Below are 16194 nucleotides of genomic sequence, written 5' to 3'. Positions count from 1 at the left end.
GTGGCGCCCAGAACTGTACATAATATTCCAGGCGAGGTCTAACCAATGCAGAATAGAGAGGTACAATTACATCCCTCGATCTAGAAACTACACTCCTATTCATACAGCCCAGAATCACATTAGCTTTCTTGGTCACACTGCTGACTCAGTTTGTGGCCTGCTAAGACTCCCAGATCCCTTTCACATGTAGTATTGTCAAGCCAGGTGTCACCAATCCTATATCTGTTCATCTCATTTTTTTCGGCCTAAGTGTAGTATCTTGCATTTATCTCTGCTGAAATACAAATGGTTAAACTTTTGCTTCACACTCCTGAGGATTTCTTGGAAAGGGTGATCTTTGATAAAGTCGGCAGCAAAGATCTCAAGCTTACCCATTTTCTTGTTAATCCAGGTCTACCCTTGCTAATTCCCCCACTCTAAAAGGGGCAGACCCCACTATTTTAGCTAACACTATGGCCTCTGTCAACTCCTTTTCTGGCATCCTCTGGATGTTTTTAGAAAGTGGGTGCAGTCATTTGGAGTTCTGACAGTTAGCTGGCCAGAGGTGGGATACTGTGGTTGCCTCCACAATACATTTTTTTTCAGATTTCTCAGAGGTGACCACAAGTTCAAAAACTTGGGGATCTCTGAATTAGACATATACAGAAATCTAACAATCTTGTTTTCTTTTGACTTTCTGCTAAAGTCGAGGCCTTGTCCAACACTATGATCTGGACAATTGATTTAAATACTGTAATTATTCCAAATTACTCAATGTGCTTCCTCGCCAAATCTTGAAGGCCTATTCCAACCCCACTTACACAATCAACAACTCAGGGCTGAAATGTTATATAAAATATCCCTATTCTTCTGAAATCTTTGCTGATGGAATGGAAAGAGATCACACTTTTCCAGTGGAATATTTGCCAGTGGAAAGATTCTTATGAAAATATTGGAAAGTCATAGAAAATGATCAGTTCTTAACCCTCTTGAAACTGGATGATCAAAACTGGGCATGCTGCATTCAGGTTCCTCTGAAATGGCAATAGTATTCCAGTTGCTCCTAATTTTTGAACTGCACTTCTTTCCAACTGTAACAGCCACACCTAGTCGCTTGTGTACCATGACAGACTCTAGCCAGGTGACTTATGATTATTATCAATCTGGAGATCAAACTATTGGAGCCATGGGTTCCTTTTTTGTTGGCCTATTTGGTGAAATATCTTTCAGCCATTATCCCAAAATGAAAATGGAAGAAGGAGATGTGTAAGATAAAACTTTCCTTTTTCTTTAATAACATAGCCAAAATCAAGCCATAACCTTTAGAAATATGTAATACAACCAATGGCGTAGCTGCCTAAATCTAATTTTAAAACCTAATGACTATGATTAGTCTTATTTTTTTTAAATATCACACACATTCTAAACAGTGATATTTCCTACTCTGGTTTTCTATTGTGTATTCCACAAATTCTTTCAATTGTGCATCCCATTATGAGTATGTTTGATTTAATAAAATATCAAATACTCACCTTCCCCTGCTTTAATACAACACTTCTTGATATCAGGCACATTTTAGAACATACATGATGATTGATTTTTTTTTAGCCATCATCCTTCTTTTGATGGTTGCAATTAGTGAAGATCCATTCCAATTTTTTGTCATTTGACATTTCCTATTCTGTTCTAACGATCTGTCTAGTAAAGATTATAAATTAATACGATCCAGAGATGAAGGATAGACTGGCACCTAACTGCAAGTTGAATATTTGTGACCCTGTTCTTCAAGGTCTGTTTGGTCCCTTTCCCAGAACACATTTTTCAACTCAGTGCTCAGTTTTACTTGAACATTTGCAGACTACTCTAAAGAAACATCATGTCTTCAGGGAGACTGTTGAAAACAACAAATACAAAGTACAGCCAATTCATTAAGATCATCAAAAGTCTTCCAAGACCTGTAGCATTTATAAAAAATTTAAAGAACGTTTTCTTATACATGTGAGGTGGAGAAAAGGAAAGCTTATATCCTCAATATTTGTGTAGTCATGATGATATGCACAGGGGAACACTCTTAAAAATGTACCAGGACTCCTATATAAGATATTTGGCACCCCATATTGTGTCCCTTATGGTGTGCTCTGTCTGGAATCAGGGCAACATTTATTAGAAACTAGGGCATGGGCTGTAACATTTAAGTTTTGGCTTCGTCTATGCTTCTGCACCGATCCAAAAAGTTTATCTTTGTTAGAAATGAGGGAGTTTCAGCTTTCGAAGTGGTGGCTCCATATTGGAAAAAAAATCTTCTCCTTGGGTTTCTCATGGGAGTCTCTTCATATGCTTACCGCCACGGAAATTTACCATCATCTAAAGATCAGACTGTACGACCAGGAATACCAATCTCTCCTGAGTGCTGCACAAAGCTCCTGTTCCCCTCTATACTTTGGGATCACCCCCCCGAAATCTAGCCCTGCTGTATACTTAGAACAGCTTGTTAATTATAAGTGCAGATGGGTCATGACAAGAGCAAGATGCAACTCGAGCCCTCATCTATCTTCAAGGTCGTTTCCTTAACATTCCACAAAGTGAGCGTTGCTGTCGGTACTGTCCCAATGCTATGGACTCAATCCCTCATATCCTGCTTTACTGTTCGAGGTATAATGATATTAGAACCGATCTGGGAGCTTTACTACCTTTAGAATTTATGTTTCTCTCAAACAAAAAATGTCTAAGCTATTGAACAGCCCTAATGTAGACATTTCTGAAGCAGTTGCTACATTTTTAATCCATGTTCTACATGATATGTAACAATGATCCTGTTTTTGTATTTGGAATGTATGGTACTTCTGGTTTATGCCTAATAAAGGTTTTTGGATTGGATTGGATGTACCAGGACCACTGAAAGTTTGTGTCATACCTAATGTGATTCTTTCTTTAGGACTGTTCCAAAGGTCTACCAACAGGTTCTGTCCTTGGTATTTGCTGTGAAGGAGATAAATGAGAACCTCAACATTCTCCCAAATGTCAGTCTGGGCTTCCACATATATGACAGTTACTTGAATACAAGGATGACTTCTCTGAATACCCTGAAACTTCTAACCTGCCAAAATAGAATGGTCTTCAATTTCAAATGTGACGAGTCAAAGAATCTGATTGCTGTCATTGGGGGGCTCACCTATGAAATATCCCTTCAAATGGCAACTATCTTAGAAATCTACAAGATACCTCAGGTAAAAATATGGGACCCATGAAGCATTTCAAGTCTCATATCATTATACCTTATTCTGACCTGGACATTGACTGGGGATCAAGAAATCCACAGAACAGAGCCAGGGAGTGAGGTGGGGGGTTTCTCTCCAAATCTGAAGGAAGTTCAAGGTTTCCAGAAAATTTGAAATGCTAAAAAATTCCACCCGGATTCTAATTAATTTAAAATCCTGCCGTCTGTGTGTGAGCTCTCACTGGTCCTTTTGGTGGTTGCTAGGAAACCACAACCACGTTGCCAAGCTTCTCGAGTTTTGCTTTCTATTTTAAAAAATGCTAACTTAGACTACAAAGAGAAATTACTCATGGAAAATGTTTCACTCCTGTTATGTCCGATAATGGAATAGATCTTGCCAGAGTCAGGCACAGCCGTGTTTTTCCCCCAGCACATTCTTTTAAATAATTTCGATATTATCCTTGTGGGTATACATAGGATATGAACTTTGGGGAAGTCTCCATTACAGTTAACGCCATGTCAGCTCTGTCTTGGAATAATGTGTTTTATTTGGTTTAGATCGCTTCCTGTGTATTCACTTCAGTGATGAATATTAAGACCCAGTTGCCTTCCTTCTATCGGATGGTGCCCAGAGAAGAACTGCAGTGTGCAGGGATGGTCCAGCTCCTCTTGCACTTCCAATGGACCTGGATTGGGACCATAACGGGAGATTATGACCTGGGAGATAAGTTTCTGCAGACCTTCGTACCTATGCTTTCCAAGAAACATATCTGTGTCGCCCTCATGGTCAAAATACCAGTAGTAACCCACGTTGTAAATATGATGGAATTATGGATAACCTGGAAACCACTGTACTATTCTTTACAAAGATCCACTGTCAAAGCTTTTATTGTAAATGCAGACCATAAAACAATGTCACTTTTTCAGTGGTTGCTGTTCATGAATTCAGTGTCAGAAGGCATTCCAGAAACATCCTTTACAAAGGTATGGATTATGACAGCCCACTGGGAATTCTCGTCCCTGTCAATGTATAGAGGTTTGGATATCAGTGTCTTCCATGGGGCCTTATCTTTTGCCGTTCACTCAAAGGAAATCACGGAGTTTCCTAAATTCCTTCAGTTCTTGCAACCTGATTCACCAAATGGGGATGGTTTTCTCAGACTCTTCTGGGAACAGGCATTCAACTGTGTGTTTCATGATTCTGTTGAGAGGCTGGAGAACAGTGATATTTGTACAGGTGAAGAGAAACTGGAGACCTTACCTGGAGTTTTGTTTGAAACAAGTATGACCGGCCTCAGCTACAGCATCTACAATGCAGTTTATTCTATAGCACATGCTTTACATAAGGTTTATGTGTACAGAGGGAAACTGGGAGAAAAGGAAGGCAGAGGAAGAATGGATCTTCCATATCTTCAACACTGGCAGGTATTTTTTTTAAACATCCCATGAAATTTTCTCGACATGACTATCTTAACATGTGGTTATATTAAATTTCAGTAATATATCCAAGCATGTTAACAGAGAAGTTCAGAATATAGAATGGAGCACTGTGTTTGATTATGTTTGCTTTTTCTATGATCAGGCTGGGGTAGTTTAGCAGTCCAAAGTGTTAATTTTTTTCTTGTTTATTAATAGAGTGTTATATTCATCAAGGAAATGTTTCTCTCCCTAAATCTGGAAATCTGGCATCTGTTTGACCATACATTTGGCTCATCCATGTGCGCTTTCATTGTAAAAAGCAGACAAATAGAGATTGTTTTGCCTAGTGATCCCAGAAATGTGTTGGGGATTTTTTTTAGGGGCATGTCTGCAAAACTAAGGTGACACAAATATGCCCATATTGCATTTTCTCCAATTATGTCATCATATATTGTCGAAGGCTTTCACGGCCGGAATCACTGGGGTGCTGTGTGGTTTCCGGGCTGTATGGCCGTGTTCTAGCTGCATTCTCTCCTGACGTTTCGCCTGCATCTGTGGCTGGCATCTTCTGAGGATCTGAATCCTCTGAAGATGCCAGCCACAGATGCCAGCCACAGATGCAGGCGAAACGTTAGGAGAGAATGCAGCTAGAACACGGCCATACAGCCCGGAAACCACACAGCACCCCTATGTCATCATAGCTTTTCAGAAATCCCACTCAAAACAAAACAAAAAAGGAAAAATGAACTGTGCAGAGGATTGCTAGGCAAAACAAACTTTATTCGTCTACTTTTCACAGCAAAAACTGAGGAAACCACTTTGGGGAATCTTCATGGAGAATGTACAGCAGCGCACAAAATGAAAGGCGCAACTGTGAAACTGACAAGAGCAGTAGATGATGAAAAATATCTGTTTTGCTTGCAATACTTGTGTTCTTGTTCTATGGGAACACAAAACGCAAGAAAATATCTTCTTATAACATCCTAAAGATGTTATATTTGTGCCGTATGAAATCTACCAAAGTCCATGAATATCTGGAGGGCCAGAGTTTGACACCCCTGTATAAGAGGCAAGAATGAAAAGAACAGCACTTTTTTCAATTAGCAAAATCAACATGTTTTTCCTTCTCTTTAGATCCACCCTTTCCTGAGAAGAATATCATTTAACAACAATGCGGGGGATTTGGTGCATTTCAATGAAAATGGTGAACTAGAAGCAGGATTGGATATTGTAAATTGGGTGACTTTCCCCAATCAATCCTTCCTAAGAGTCAAAGTAGGAATGCTGGATCCACAGACTTCACCAGGCCATGAGTTGAGTGTTAAAGTGGAGGCCATCACTTGGCCCAACACATTTAATCAGGTGGGACTGAGATCGAGGTTACCAAGTAGAAATGCAAACCGTCCTTATCAGGCTCTTTAGTGTTTGTTTTAATCAGAGCTGTACAAAAAGCAAAGGGAGAACAGAATGGAAACACTTTCAATCCACTTCCAGTGTATTTTGCTGCTGGATTTCACTGTGCGGAATAGCAAAATGCACTTGCAAACAATTGTGAAAGTGGATTGAAAGTGCATTATTCTGCACGTGCGGAAGGGACCCAAATAAGATCTTGTCCCTAACACTTGTTCGTAATGCACTTTCTCTTGTCACAAATGTCTGCCGTGAACAGGCATTTGCTGGGAGAAAACTGTATCTAGCTCTAGAGTATGGGGTGACGAAGTGCAAAATATGGCGACGTTGAATTAAGGAACTGATCTTTTAACATCATTTAAGTTTCGAAAATGTTATTGTTAGGGTCAGGCATCAGAGTACCATTATGGGCATTTGTACAAAAGAAACCCAGTAAATACATACACACACATAAAATAGCACCTCAGCAGTTACAATTGTCAGGTTTCAATTACCTGTTTTTTATGATCTGTGAGTTTATGCAGGCTTGAGTTGTTAATGCGGGATTTTAATTAATATCTTTCAACGTTCTCTTCTCACTATTTTTGCTTTCTAAGCCTCTTTAGGCAGGTTCCTGAAATGTTTATCTCTCCTTGTCACATTTTCTATCTATCTATCTATCTATCTATCTATCTATCTATCTATCTATCTATCTATCTATCTATCTATCTATCTATCTATCTATCTATCTATCTATCTATCTATCTATCTATCTATCTATCTATCTATCTATCTATCTATCTATCTATCTATCTATCTATCTATCTATCTATCTATCTATCTATCTATCTATCTTTATTTATTTATTTATTTATTTATTTATTTATTTATTTATTTATTTATTTATTTATTTGTTTATTATACCTTATTATTAGACTTATTAAAACAGTTCTGCCTATAAATGGCTCACTTAAAAATCCCTGCACAGGAGAGACATTTTCCTCACATTTCAGTTCATGAAATATGACAGCTCTGCATATGAGAAAATATTGCTTGAAAACCTAGAGGCCATTTCTCAGAGTGGCTTGAACTTTTAGAGGACATTTCTCCTCAGTGAGAGTTCAGCTCCATCTGATTAGAAACCACAAACAAAGTAAGACATTAAAGTCAACATCTTTTTACCATTGGTATCAATGGAATCAATAAATATAGGGAAATATTATATGTAAGGCAATGAATAATTTAAAAACTGAAAAACATCTGTATAAAGATTTTTTTGTACTTCTCTGATCTTCAGCCCCTCCTGAACTTGAAGAAAAGCAAAGCCGGTAAACTTTTCATGAAGGCAAAGGAGTCAAGTATTCTCTCCTCATTTTATGACTAGGTGATGCCCCGAGCTGTGTGTAATGGCAACTGCCATCCAGGCTACTACAAAGAGAAGAAGGAGGGTGAGCAGTTCTGTTGCTACAATTGTGTTCCATGTCCAGAAGGCAAGATTTCCGACCAGAAGGGTAGGTGACATCAAGCCTTCTCTCATAAATCATTGGGCAACACATCTTTCACCCTTGTTTTACCACCACTTGACTTCTTTAACAAAACCAGAAAGCTGATAGCCCAAAGGAAACCAGATTTTCACAATATGATATACAAAGGCTCAGCATTTTTTTATAGAAAATGCTCATACATATCTCAGTAAGTAAAAAACCTGAAGATTGGTTTAACTTAAACAATTGCTGGGAAATCCAAAGGCACACTATATCTATCACCACAAAAGTTAGTAATGCATCCTGGTAAATGGTGTAAAGAAGAAAATCCAGTTCTATTTGGTCTGGGGAGGGGGTCGTGTTTTGCTTCAATCCCTTGGAAAGACTGGGCAAAACCAACCAGCCAATCAGGAATAAGTATAAAGGAGCCTTTTAAAGAGAATTATGCCTTCTGCGCATACAAGTTATCCACTTAGTGGCCAATAGAGCTACATCTATGGGGTTTTTAAACATTGGCTATTGAAAACTCTGCAGTTTTGTAGAACTAAATTAGTTTGGCTTTACAATATGTTGGACAGGGTTTGATGGAAGGATAAGCAAAATGGATGATCCTGAATACCACGAGACTTCAAGTTGACGAAGGGAGGAAGAAGGTCTTAGTGGTTTAGGAGAGACCTCCATTGGGGCCTTGATGGGCCCACTGATTATACTGCATTATTTATGCAGTTGTTCCTAACGAAAAGGCTGTTTTGGAACCCCAGTAGTATAAGTGATGAATTAAGAGCAAAAAGAAGCTACACTTTACAGATGAATCTTTCATGCTGGGATGGAGTCACACTAAAATGGTGAGCAGCACAAAATGTACAGTACAACCCTGAACAGGATTACAACCTGCTAAATGGATTTTGTACAGGCCATATATAGCATTATAAAAACGACATTATAAAAACCATCTGGGGAGGGGACTTTGCACAGGCCCCATTCCCAAAATGAGTTTGGCCCATTTTATTCCCCTCAACCCGGGAGTTTCAAAAATTACTAAAACAGTGGTCCCTTTTTAAACTCCTGGGTTGGAGGTGCATTCACATGAACACAACAGTCAGGAACCACTTTATTTCCCTCACTTCCACCCATTCGCTTTAAGTCCTTTGCCATCCACTGTCAGAAAGAATCCAACCACCTGTCATTCTGTGCAGGTTGCCCAGCATATTATGGGCAGATTCTCTGAGTCAACTTTGTACCGTGTACAAAGTTTCCAGGAAATGTTTCTGTCAGGATATTGAAAGTTGCAAGGTCATATGCTGGTCTGAAATGCCTGGAATGTACCAGTCAGCAGAATTGTAAAGGTCGGAGCCTCTCTGTCTGGGTCTGGAATGATTGGCATGTAACAGTCAGCAGAGGTGAAAAGGTCACAGGCCAGGATGATTAGATCATCTAGCTAATGATTTACTGGACAAAAACTATATAAGAAGACTGCATACCCAATTCAGTACCTTCTTCTTCACCTTCAGGTTCGGGCTCAGATTGTTGTTAGAGTAGAGAGTGGATAGTTATTAGATGAGTAAAACATTGTTATTTTGTTCCTTTGAGAAAGAAAAGATAAAGTATTCCTGTTGGAACAAAATCTACTGTCTGAGTGTTTTTATTTTCTTATACTGCAAGCAGTTACCTCCTGAACTTTCTAGCAAGGGTGAGTTGGCACCTAGTCCTTTCGCTGTGCACTAGGCTTACAATTTGGTTATGGGCCCAGTATCCTAACCACTGAAGCTAGAGAGTGTCGAGGCAGTGTGACACGATGACATCCACCATGTGCAGTTTGCCTTTTGAGCGGCTGACTGCAGGGAACTACTCAGCATGGAGTGTGAAAATGCAGAGCTTTCTCATACGTGAGGATTTGTGGGCTGTAGTCGAGACCCCACCGAACCCAGGCACAGCAGCAGAGCAGAGGGCAGATGCCAAAGCCAAGGCGTCCATAATGTTAGCTGTGGAAAACTCCCAGCTAATCTATCTACGGGCTGCTGAGAAGGCTTCTGACTGCTGGAAGGTGTTGAAGGACCTGTACCAGACGCAGACTGCTGGTTCCAAGGTAATCTTGACCAGACGTTTATATAATTTGAAGCTGAAAGGAGGTGAAAATGTGGCCAACCATGTCCAACAGCTGCGTACACTATTCGTCGAGCTGGAAGACAGAGGCATGACTTTCACTGAACAGCATAGGGCCTATATTGTACTATCTTCCCTAGATGACAGCTGGGACAATTTTGTCTATAGTATGCAGAGCATAAAGGAAGATGATTTGACCCTAGACTATGTGACTGCACGGCTTCTGGAGCTCCAGAAACAAAGAGAGTTTTGCCTTGAAGCCACAGCCAGAGAGAAGCCTTCTGTTTCCAGAGGCAAAAGTGAAACCCAGCTTTCCCTGAACTGTCCAAGGTCATATGCAGTTCGGCGTTGTTTCCGTTGTGGCTCTACTAATCATCTTCTCCGAGAATGCCCACAGAAGGGGGAGAAGAAGGGGCCAGCTAAAGGACAACGGGGAAGAGGAAAGAAGGAGCACTACTTGACGGCATTGCTGAGAACCGATGTCCAGAGAAACCAACCCATCTGGCTCTTGGACTCTGCCTGCTCAGAGCATGTCGTAAATGCTCATCACCTATTGACTGAGGAGTCCAAGGCAAGTGTGAAGCATGTCAGCTTGGCCGATGGATCACCAGCTGCTGTTACGCTGCAAGGAACTGCCTACATACCATGCCTAGGTAAAAAGTTGCAAAATGTGTTGTGTGTTCCTGGACTGGATTTTTGTTTGCTGAGCGTCCCAAGTTTTGCTGAACAAGGGTACAAAACTATATTTGATAGACAGGGTTGTACAGTATGGCAGAATGACATAGAGTGTGCAAAAGGTACACTCTGCGATAAAATGTATGTTATGACTGATAAAGGGCAAAATGAAAATGTAATGAATGTTTCAAGTCTAGCTAATAAGCCTATGCATGATGATTGTGTGCACTATCTCCACAGAGTCCTAGGACATGCAAGTTTTGCCACCATCAAGCAGTTGGCAAAAGTATGTGATTTGAGTGTAAAGCCTTGCAAAGCATTCCTAGACTGTTCAGTCTGTAGTGGGGTTAAGGTGAAATCCTATCCAATCCCCAAAAAGAGCTACAGACAAATGGAAAGACCATTTGAGCTAGTCCATGCAGACTTAGCTGGTCCTTTCCAATCAAGCAAAGGGGGTGCACGATATATATTTCTGCTGGTTGATGATTATAGCAGATATTCTTACTGCTTGCTGTTGAAATCTAAGGATGAAGCCTTTACAAGGTTTAAGGAATGGGTCTCAATGATCGAACGGAGGTTCCCTCACAAAGTGGCTTGCCTGCAATCTGACAGAGGAGGTGAGTTCATGGGGAACAAATTCCAAACGTGGCTGACACAGAAAGGTATTAGCCACAGGAGAACAAATCCGTTCAGCCCTGCTGAAAATGGCGTGGCTGAGAGGAGACTAGGCATTCTTCAAACAATGCGAGATTGCATGATAAATGATGCCAAAGTTCCATTCCATTTCTGGGGAGAGGCTGTCTTAGCTGCCACACATGTAATAAACAGGTTGTGGAGTTCAAGTATCAATGAAACACCATTTTTCAGAATGTTTGGCAAAAGGCCTTCCCTGAAACACCTTAGAATATTTGGGAGTTTTGCTAACGTCCTCATTCCCAGACAGCAATGGAAAAAAGGACAAAAGAAATGGCAGAGACTGCGTTTTGTAGGATATGCGCAGAATACCAAAGGCTATAGATTTTCATTGGGTCATGGAAGAATTGCTATCTCACGCAGTGCCAACTTTGAAAAGCATACAGGTTGGGAACATGTGCATCAAAACTCTGAAGTGTTCTTACCACCAGTAAGCCATGACACAGTACCTAGTGACAGCACACAACCCACACTCCCTGTTCAAAGTCACACGTCTGCTCCAAGCCTTAAGCAAAAACAGGACAGTAATAGTGATCAGGAAAGAAGCCAGGGAGAGGAAGGGGCTGAGCAAACTGGAGAAATAGCTATACCACGCAGATCAGAAAGTCTACTGTCTCAGTGTTTTTATTTTATTTTCTTATACTGTCTCAGTGTTTTTATTTTCTTATACTGCAAGCAGTTACCTCCTGAACTTTCTAGCAAGGGTGAGTTGGCACCTAGTCCTTTCGCTGTGCACTAGGCCAACAGTTTCCTCCTTGGGGCAGTGAATAGGAGCACCATGTAGATCTACGGCAGCGGTCCTCAACCTGGGTGTCACGACCCCTTTGGGGGTCGAACGACCCTTTCGCAGGGGTCGCCTAAGACCATCGGAAAACCCATATTTCTGATGGACTTAGGAACCGAGACACAAATAATTTTATGGTTGGGGGTCACCACAACATGAGGAACTGTTTTAAAGGGCCGCGGCATTAGGAAGGTTGAGAACCACTGATCTACGGCAATCCGTTCATTATTGCCCAGAAGTTGTAGGGAGATCATGTTTTCTGTTTTTTTTCTTTTGTGTGTTGCTCATACGCAGCTAAGTAGGTGTACCTGATTGGATTGTAGGACAATCAGCTTGGCTGAGGGGGTTCAATCCTGTATGCCTGCGCAGCTACACATGCGTTGCAGGAAATTTTAAAAACAGAGAGGAATCTCCATGCGAAGGCACAGAACAACCATGGATTGTTTCCGTGGGCTCCATTTGCAGCCTAAATGGATGAAGGGCACACAGCAAATGGTGAAAAAAGAAAATGGGTTCCTTTATAAGAAATGCTACCCATTGTACATATACTGTGACGTGCGGAATCCACCAATAAAAGGCAACGAGAGTTCTAAACTCTACTTAGAATTAAGGGAAGCTTAATTGAAAAAGAGGAGTTGATCGTTCATGTATAAGTGGGGTCTTCATCTGGTTGTCCAGGAGTACTCATCAACCAGTTTTTTGCAGTGATTAAAGTGCAGGTCTGCAATCAATTAAATACCGGTTCAAACCACCACTCTGCCAAGGAAGCTTGCTGAGGCAGTCACAAACACATATATCCTAACCTATTTCATATGGTTTTTGTCAGGATAAAGTGGAGGGACAGTCACCACTGGTCAGAAAGGAGGGGTATAAACAAGGGCTCATTCCGCACATGCAGAATAATGCACTTTCAAACTGCTTTCAGTGCTCTTTGAAGCTGTGCGGAACAGCAAAATCCACTTGCAAACAGTTGTGAAAGCGGTTTGAAAACGCATTATTTTGCGTGTGCGGGAGGGGCCAAAGTAAAGAAATAAACTGCAGCATTGCTTCATTTGGGTATCTGGGAGCATGAAAAGCACCTGCATGACTGACATCTATAGAAGCCATATGTTCTCTCTTTCAGATATGGACGACTGTTTCAAATGCCCAGAAGATCAGTATCCCGATATGAACAGAGACCAATGCCTTCCCAAACCTCTAATCTTCCTCTCTTTCTCAGAACCTTTAGGGATCACTTTAGTGTTCTTGGCACTGTCTTTTGCTATGATGACATCTTTGGTGCTGGGAATTTTCATCAAAAACAAAGACACGCCCATCGTCAAAGCCAACAATCGGGACCTCAGTTATTCTCTACTGATCTCCCTCCTGCTCTGCTTTCTTTCTTCCCTGCTATTCATGGGCAGGCCTCAGCCAGTGACTTGCTGCTTACGACAAACTGCTTATGCCATCTCTTTCTCAGTGACAATTTCTTGTGTGTTGGCAAAAACGGCCACTGTGATTGTGGCGTTCATGGCCACCAAGCCGGGGAGCAGGCTGAGGAAATGGGTGGGCGGAAGACTCACAAACTCCATTCTTTGTTGCTCCCTCATTCAGGCCATCCTTTGTACTTTCTGGCTTTGTACTTCTCCTCCATTCCCAGAGGTTGACATGCATTCTCTCTCGGAAGAAATCATCATAGGATGCAACGAAGGATCAGTTGTTATGTTTTATAGTGTTCTGGGGTACCTGGGACTTCTGGCTATGGTCAGCTTCACTGTGGCTTTCCTAGCCAGGAAGTTGCCAGATTCTTTCAATGAAGCCAAGTTCATTGCTTTCAGCATGCTGGTCTTTTGCAGTGTTTGGCTGTCCTTTGTTCCCTCTTATCTGAGTACCAAGGGCAAGTACATGGTGGCTGTGGAGATCTTTGCCATTTTGGCCTCTGGTGCTGGGGTAGCAGCTTTCATTTTTTTCCCCAAATGCTACATAATTGTTGTGAAGCCTGGCTTGAACCACAAGGGCCAACTTACGAAGAGAAATAAGTAGCCTTTCACTTGTTTGGGGTGAAAGCATGGGTTTTCTATTATCATTTCTCTAACTGTGATGTTGATCTATGAGCCTGCTGCAGAAACTGTTCTCTCTCTTTTTTTTTTTGTAAAGATAAATGCCAGAAGAGCAGCCATGGCTAATCTGGTGCACCAAAACAGGAAGAAAAAGTCATGGCTCTCAAGTTACTAGAAAAACTCATACAAAGACACTGTTGACAAAATTCTGATTAGGCACAAGTCTTGGAGGCCATCCAAATAGATAGACTTCTCTCTTCTCTCCATCTGAGCATCTAAAACGGGATCCACGGTATCATTCCACATTTTCCAAAAAGAAATATTCTACAGCAGCAGAAATGACACTTGAAAATGCCTATTTTCAGTGTGACAATTATTATTAATCCTAAACTTGTGGGGTTAGTATGGGACTTGGGATTGCACCAATCATGACTTGTCTGCACATGGATAAGCTGGAGAATTTTGTTATGGACAACTGATTTGTTTTGGTTTCATGGTCCAACAAGAGGAGGAAGCTCATATAATTGGACTACTGATTAGTTAAGGACTAACATCCCCCAACCTCTACATTCTTAATGGTTTCTTAGGAGCAGCAGTGGCATAGTGGCTAAGAGCAGGTGCACTCTGATCTGGAGGAACCAGGTTTGATTCCCTGCTCTGCCGCTTGAGTTGTGGAGGCTTATCTGGGGAATTCAGATTAGCCTGTGCACTCCCACACATGCCAGCTGGGTGACCTTGGGCTAGTCACAGCTTTTCAGAGCTCTCTCAGCCCCACCCACCTCACAGGGTGTTTGTTGTGAGGGGAGAAGGGAGATTGTAAGCCCCTTTGAGTCTCCTATAGGAGAGAAAGGGGGGATATAAATCCAAACTCTTTTTCTTCTTATATGTTTGTATATTAAATTGTATGTTTAAATTGTATGTTATGAGTAAGAGTTGCATGTTTGGTAATAAGTATTCACTATATTTTAGAATTTGGCATAAAAGTAAATAGTGGTAGTCTGTTAGGTATAGTGATAAGTGGATGTTTAGAAATCACATTAGCACAAGAAACCCACTGTGCACTTTATATCAGACTTATGTATTAGTGGAATACATCTTTGTGTTTTGGAACATATCTGCTATACATTATTGAATTTTAGTTTATTTGGAAATATTCTCCTATTGGATTGTATAGATATTTTAAAAGAATTCTTTAGGGGAAATGCCTTTGGTTTGGCTTCATTTTTCACTTATGTTGGTTGCTGGCTACTGGTGATGATGAATTGCATGGCCCAGACCAGACCTTGGAATGCTTTCTTACGTTAACATAAAAATCTGAACAGAGATTAACACACTCTTTTTAAGTATGTGATGAGAGCATACTAGAGAGAAAAAAATAAAAAGAATTTGTTACATGGGTTCCCCAATTAAAAACCTACAGTGCTGTTTCTTGAAAGAGACATCTTGAACATCAGGAAGACCTGGGCAAGATTCCCACCAATTATCAGATCACCTGGTGGATAAAATTCATGGAGAATGGGAAGGAGATCATAAGAACATAAGAAGAACATAAGAACAAGCCAGCTGGATCAGACCAAAGTCCATCTAGTCCAGCTCTCTGCTACTTGCAGTGGCCCACCAGGTGCCTTTGGGAGTTCACATGTAGGATGTGAACGCAATGGCCTTCTGCGGCTGTTGCTCCCGAGCACCTGTTAAGGCATTTGCAATCTCAGATCAAAGAGGATCAAGATTGGTAGCCATTGGGGGGGGGGGTGGGGGGGGGGGGGGGTGGGGGGGGGGGGGGGTGGGGGGGGGGGGGGGTGGGGGGGGGGGGGGGTGGGGGGGGGGGGGGGTGGGGGGGGGGGGGGGTGGGGGGGGGGGGGGGTGGGGGGGGGGGGGGGTGGGGGGGGGGGGGGGTGGGGGGGGGGGGGGGTGGGGGGGGGGGGGGGTGGGGGGGGGGGGGGGTGGGGGGGGGGGGGGGTGGGGGGGGGGGGGGGTGGGGGGGGGGGGGGGTGGGGGGGGGGGGGGGTGGGGGGGGGGGGGGGTGGGGGGGGGGGGGGGTGGGGGGGGGGGGGGGTGGGGGGGGGGGGGGGTGGGGGGGGGGGGGGGTGGGGGGGGGGGGGGGTGGGGGGGGGGGGGGGTGGGGGGGGGGGGGGGTGGGGGGGGGGGGGGGTGGGGGGGGGGGGGGGTGGGGGGGGGGGGGGGTGGGGGGGGGGGGGGGTGGGGGGGGGGGGGGGTGGGGGGGGGGGGGGGTGGGGGGGGGGGGGGGTGGGGGGGGGGGGGGGTGGGGGGGGGGGGGGGTGGGGGGGGGGGGGGGTGGGGGGGGGGGGGGGTGGGGGGGGGGGGGGGTGGGGGGGGGGGGGGGTGGGGGGGGGGGGGGGTGGGGGGGGGGGGGGGTGGGGGGGGGGGGGGGTGGGGGGGGGGGGGGGTGGG

At 43.2% G+C, this 16194-nt stretch overlaps 1 protein-coding gene across 1 annotated transcript in view; it reads right to left on the bottom strand.

Annotated features, from left to right (window-relative positions):
• Positions 1 to 6045: 6045 nt before the first annotated feature.
• Positions 6046 to 16194, bottom strand: part of SUN3 (Sad1 and UNC84 domain containing 3) — a 38558-nt gene continuing 28409 nt past the window's right edge. Inside the window, exons 13-15 of the mRNA XM_048510429.1 lie at positions 11433 to 11435; positions 11375 to 11379; positions 6046 to 6055 (exon numbers count right to left, since the gene is read on the bottom strand). Of these exons, the coding sequence (XP_048366386.1) occupies positions 6046 to 6055; positions 11375 to 11379; positions 11433 to 11435 (18 nt within the window). The remainder of the gene's footprint in view (positions 6056 to 11374; positions 11380 to 11432; positions 11436 to 16194) is intronic.

The sequence above is a fragment of the Sphaerodactylus townsendi genome, linkage group LG11, assembly GCF_021028975.2.
Source record: "Sphaerodactylus townsendi isolate TG3544 linkage group LG11, MPM_Stown_v2.3, whole genome shotgun sequence".
NCBI lineage: Eukaryota > Metazoa > Chordata > Lepidosauria > Squamata > Sphaerodactylidae > Sphaerodactylus > Sphaerodactylus townsendi.
This window is presented reverse-complemented; position numbering and strand designations above follow the sequence as displayed.